Source organism: Sinocyclocheilus grahami, unplaced genomic scaffold (assembly GCF_001515645.1).
Source record: "Sinocyclocheilus grahami isolate Dianchi unplaced genomic scaffold, SAMN03320097.WGS_v1.1 scaffold546.1, whole genome shotgun sequence".
Classification (NCBI taxonomy): domain Eukaryota; kingdom Metazoa; phylum Chordata; class Actinopteri; order Cypriniformes; family Cyprinidae; genus Sinocyclocheilus; species Sinocyclocheilus grahami.
This window is the reverse complement of record NW_015505725.1, coordinates 539,463-544,541: the sequence shown is the minus strand read 5'-3', so window position 1 is coordinate 544,541 and position 5,079 is coordinate 539,463. Positions and strand designations below refer to the sequence as shown.

Below are 5,079 nucleotides of genomic sequence, written 5' to 3'. Positions count from 1 at the left end.
ATATATATATAGTATTGTATTTTGTATTATTATTATTTTTAATTAATTATTTATTTAAATAGTTTTATTTTATATTTTATGTCCATATATGTTAATAATATACAATGAAACATATTATGTGTATGGAGGTATGTGTACCTGAATATCGCCAATGCCAGTGCCAGTTTCTCTCTCTACATCATAATGCACCACAAATTCTCCTAGCATGCCATTGGTTGCAATCTTGGCCTGCTGGGCAATGTTTGGAGTGAAGCTGATCTTGCAGAAGGTGTCGTTTTGTCTGACTACTGTGGAAACGGGTGGTCCTACTTTCCCTGGAGCAGGACAAGATTACCATTTCATGTTTAACAACTTGAACTAACCTGTCAGAAAAGGTATATTTATGTTGTTGTTGTTTTTAATTACTTGGTCTTTAAAACTAGAAAAAGTGGAAGAAATGTAACTGAAACTTGTGTCATCTATCTTGCCGTTTTTGAGGCTAAATGTTGCAATATTGTCAAATATTTGAAACCATACCAGTGACAGCACATCTAATTACACAATCAAGAATCAAACTGGATGCAGCTGGTTACCATCTGCTTTTCCATTGCCATTGGAAGATGGAGTTTTGCCATTTCGTAGGGGTAAGACTTCAAGGTAAGTGATGCGAGAGTGCTCCACTACAGTAACGCCCACGCTGAGTCTGCTGACCAATTGCATCGGCCGAACACTGGTCACATGCTCGTAACGGCCCAATCGTCTCTGCAGCAGCTCTTCGTAGGTCAGGAGGAAGACAGCGCGGTTGCGTCCAGGAATAGTGACCTCCATTCGAAACACCTCCATCTCCCCCTCACTGACAAGAAGAGGAGAAAACATTACTCTGGAAATCTGAACTTCTTGCCAAAGGAATCTGTGACCAGTGTTGGGGGTAGTTCCAGTAACTAGTAAAGTAACGCATTACTTTTTAATTTACAAGAGAATATCTGAGTTACTTTTTCAAATAAGTAACGCAAGTTACTTTTTTTTCCCAATTGATTGATTGACAGCTCTCCTGTCCCCATGTTGAGAGAAATCAGAAGATGTTACTGTAGTTCTAAAATAAATATGAATATGCATTAATTAATCTCACTCACAAAACAAAAACAGATTCAGTATTCCTCAAAATGAATAAAAATAATGCAACTCAGAATATGACGCAAACCTGCAATAATTAAATGTTAAACAACACAAATATCCTTTATGTATTTAATCCCATTCTATAAAGCAATGTCTTTGCTTCTGACCTTCGATGATCCAGTTCAACCGTACTAATAAGCAAAAATTACTTTTTTTATCGCTTTATTAAGTGTGTTGAAATTTCTTCTTCTGCATTCTACTGTATGGACATAATTTTACATTTACTTCAGCCTGAGGCTTATTCATTTCACTTCTGGTGTGAAAAGGCTTTTATATTTGCCAAAAATATAACTTTTTTATTTTAAAAACAAACAAACAAGCCCTGTCCAGATTTAAAAAGTAACGCAAAAGTAACAACGGATTACTTTCCATAAAAAGTAACTAAGTAACGTAATTAGTTACTTTTTTATGGAGTAACGCAATATTGTAATGCACTACTTTTAAAAGTAACTTTCCCCAACACTGTCTGTGACAAGGTTTGCCAAACCACATTTCAATAAAGCCGATCTTTGGGAGAAAATCTATCTCAGATTTCTCAGTATCTTCCATATTTCTCGTTTGCTCACTTACAAGCAAATTAAATACACATGTAAGAATTTGAACAATGAAGGGCTCAAAACTTTGCATTGCTTCTTTTATATATTGAACAGTTAATAACGCAATGAAACACATTGAATTCTTAGGCTTGCCACAAGGGGTGCTATAGTGAGTATAAATATGCAGTCTTCTTCTGCGGTCACTTTTCTCTTTCAGTACAACTGATGTCATGGCAGAGCCACAGTTTTGAAGAGAATCTTGCTGAGCAGGTTAGTTAAAGTTAGTTAAACTGTGGAAACGATTATAACTAGCTACCTGAATAATGACTCATTCAATTTAATGGCACAAACATTTGAGGGTAACTCGCTATCTTTACCTCTGCTCTGGTGTGTTCTTGTTCTTCTTCCCATTGTTTTCTCCACCTTCCTTCGTCACCTTCTTCTCTTTGGCCTTCACCTGGCTGGGAAATACTCGTCCGCCCACAATCCTTTGCCATCATACCAACATCATGAAATGAGAATTTTTATTAATGCCATGGTAACAACAACATGTTGCCACTTGATTAACAGGCCAATCACAAATTGTAGCATATTATAGACTTCATAGATATCCTGGGTCAATGTCAGATTTTTTATTTATGCCAAACCATTAAACCTTCTTTCAGTGACCCGCAGGAGACATTTCTATTACTCAAATAAAAAAACAAACATATTTCCACACTTACATGGTAAAGTTGGAGATGTATGCAGCGGTGGGGATGTGGAACTGAAAGACCCCCTGAGTAGCAGCCGAGTGCCTGTTGAGCATGCTACACGACACCGCAGTGAAGGCATAGCGGGAAATGATGGTGGTCTGGACCAAAAGCTCCTGAATGTGAGGTTTAGTTTCCTGGCAGACGGGAGCATGTTATGACCATAATTAAAATACATGAATATTTTCGAATAGTGGTTCTGAAAACATGTGTGATGTAGCCAAGTGGTTTGCCTAAAGATCTGGGAGGACTTGGGTCAAGTCCTCACATAGATGTCCCATTTCATTTCTGCCAAAATATCAAATATTGTTGATGCAGTTAAACTGTAGTAAAATGTGGTCCAGAAAACGAAGGGGGCTGTTGTCACACTATATGGGGTAAGTTTACAAAATCTAACCTTTAAGTGAACAACTAAGGCTTTTCCACATTAAACTGACTTTGAGCTGACACTATTGTCTTCTTCAGTAGAGCTGCTTATAGCTGAATTGAACATCTCTCATAATTGATGACCTTTACACAGTTATTGAACTAAACTGAAGCAACACTGAACTGACTTGAGCTGAATAATGACACTATTGTCTTCTTCAGTAGAGCTGCTTATAGCTGAATTGAACATCTCTCGTAATTGATGAACTTTACACAGTTATTGAACTAAACTGAAGCAACACTGAACTGACTTGAGTTGAATAATGACACTATTGTCTTCTTCAGTAGAGCTGCTTATAGCTGAATTGAACATCTCTCATAATTGATGAACTTTACACAGTTATTGAACTAAACTGAAGCAACACTGAACTGACTTGAGCTGAATAATGACACTATTGTCTTTTCAGAGCTTACAGCAGAATTTGAATTGGTCTCATATTTGATGAAGTTTGCATCATTGATTTTGTTGTTTTCCTGTTTATTACATAAAGCTGCTTTGAAACAATCTGAATTGTATCAGGTGCTGTAGAAACAAATATGACAACATTTAAACAGTGAAACAATCATGAAAAAAACACAACACAACAACAACAATATCAGTGTTTGGGACAACACATATTGTAATTGTTTAATTTGGTATCATTTACATTATTTAAACATCCATGTGACAACTTCCCCCAATAAAAATGTAACAATTTGACATTTATAAAAAATAAAAGCCTTGAGAACAGTTAAATCTTGCATGATATACACACACACACACACACACACACACACACACACACATATATATATATATATATCTATATATATATATATATAGTATAAATTGTATTTGCTTTGAATAATTAATGCACAATATTTAAGCTGTCCTTGTTTCCATTGGTGTTACAACCCACCTACAGTCACAACTCATTCTGTTTGTAGGTTGTAACACCAATACTCTTTGTACTTGACAGTAGTTTACAGTTTAGAGGTAAGGTGCAGATTTATAACCTACTCTTATTTATAGCACACAAATATGGGAATATATCAAAGTTAAGACACATAGGGCAAAAAAATCACCAAGTTACAGGGGTTGGGGAAAAAAGGTTTTTGGTTGTAAAATGGTTGGAGGGTGTTGAAAAGGGGTCGTTTTTGTGTGTACACACCCAATATGTAAAACAAAAAGTCATTTTACAGTCACTAAAATGGAGAAAGCGCAGGTGTCGCGCGTCTTTACCTTAGTTAGAAGCGTTTTCACCTTCCGCGGGATTCTGACAGGAGCCTGAAGACAAACACAAGACTGGTGAGATCCTAGATATGATTATTCATGATGACATTTTCATAAGCGAGATGCAAGAAAAATCCTACAGCATTTGGATCCATGTCAGAAATCGCGTATTCTTCAAAGTCCACATCCTCTGACAATTCAGTATCCTCAGTTTGGCACTGAAAACCCGGACACAAATACAAGACAAGGACTATGAGTAGCATCTTAAGATATGAAATCGCCTATCCCGCACTGGCTGCTCTCTGCAGTGGGTCGAACGTACTTCAGTGGTCCTGTGAAAAGGGCGGTTATTGCGTCCCACCCATCCGAGGACACTAGTGTTTGGGAGGGAGCTCCAGTGCTTTTGGTGTCTAGACGCTTGCGACATTCTCACTCATCTGTCTTTGTCAAACATGAGATTTGCGCTTATCTTCTGAAGTACTTTGCGCAAATGTAATAAACTGGGTAGTTGAGTTTAGTTTAGAAGAACTGGCATGTCTTTATTGGATAATTTCCATAATCAATAGGAAATGGTAAATTATTGTCAGCTAAGTTCGAAAAAAAAAAAAAACGCTGTAAAGACTTTGTTTTAATGCAACTCATTATTTAACTTTTTCCAACTTCTCATTTTCTCGATAAGGTCGGATTTAGGGTTGAGTAGGTTTTAGTAGCCTAACTCAAAAATATTATAGCCTATAAGCTTGCACATTTGAATGAATGAAGGCTATGTTATTTCACACTTGCAGATCACGATGATAGAAACGTTTTTAAAATTGGTTGCTTCATCAAAGTCAAGTGGGTTCTTCTGAACTTCTGGCATGTTTCTATTAGGTAGTGCTGTTGGCGTAATTTGTAGTAGACGTGGATTGTTGCCTTGCAGGACCCCTCCCGGAGCTCCAGCGCTACAACGTCTGAGCAAGTGGTTCTTTATAGTGGAAAAAGGTCCTTCGTATGTATA

At 37.0% G+C, this 5,079-nt stretch overlaps 1 protein-coding gene across 1 annotated transcript in view; it reads right to left on the bottom strand.

The window, feature by feature from the left end:
- The window catches only part of LOC107555826 (inter-alpha-trypsin inhibitor heavy chain H5-like), a 16,907-nt gene extending 12,525 nt beyond the window's left edge, over window positions 1–4,382 (bottom strand). Inside the window, exons 1-6 of the mRNA XM_016238736.1 lie at window positions 4,223–4,382; window positions 4,092–4,136; window positions 2,417–2,580; window positions 2,069–2,179; window positions 573–832; window positions 139–314 (exon numbers count right to left, since the gene is read on the bottom strand). Coding sequence (XP_016094222.1) covers window positions 139–314; window positions 573–832; window positions 2,069–2,179; window positions 2,417–2,580; window positions 4,092–4,136; window positions 4,223–4,345 — 879 coding nt within the window. The 5' untranslated portion in view covers window positions 4,346–4,382. The remainder of the gene's footprint in view (window positions 1–138; window positions 315–572; window positions 833–2,068; window positions 2,180–2,416; window positions 2,581–4,091; window positions 4,137–4,222) is intronic.
- Between the last annotated feature and the right edge of the window lie 697 nt (window positions 4,383–5,079).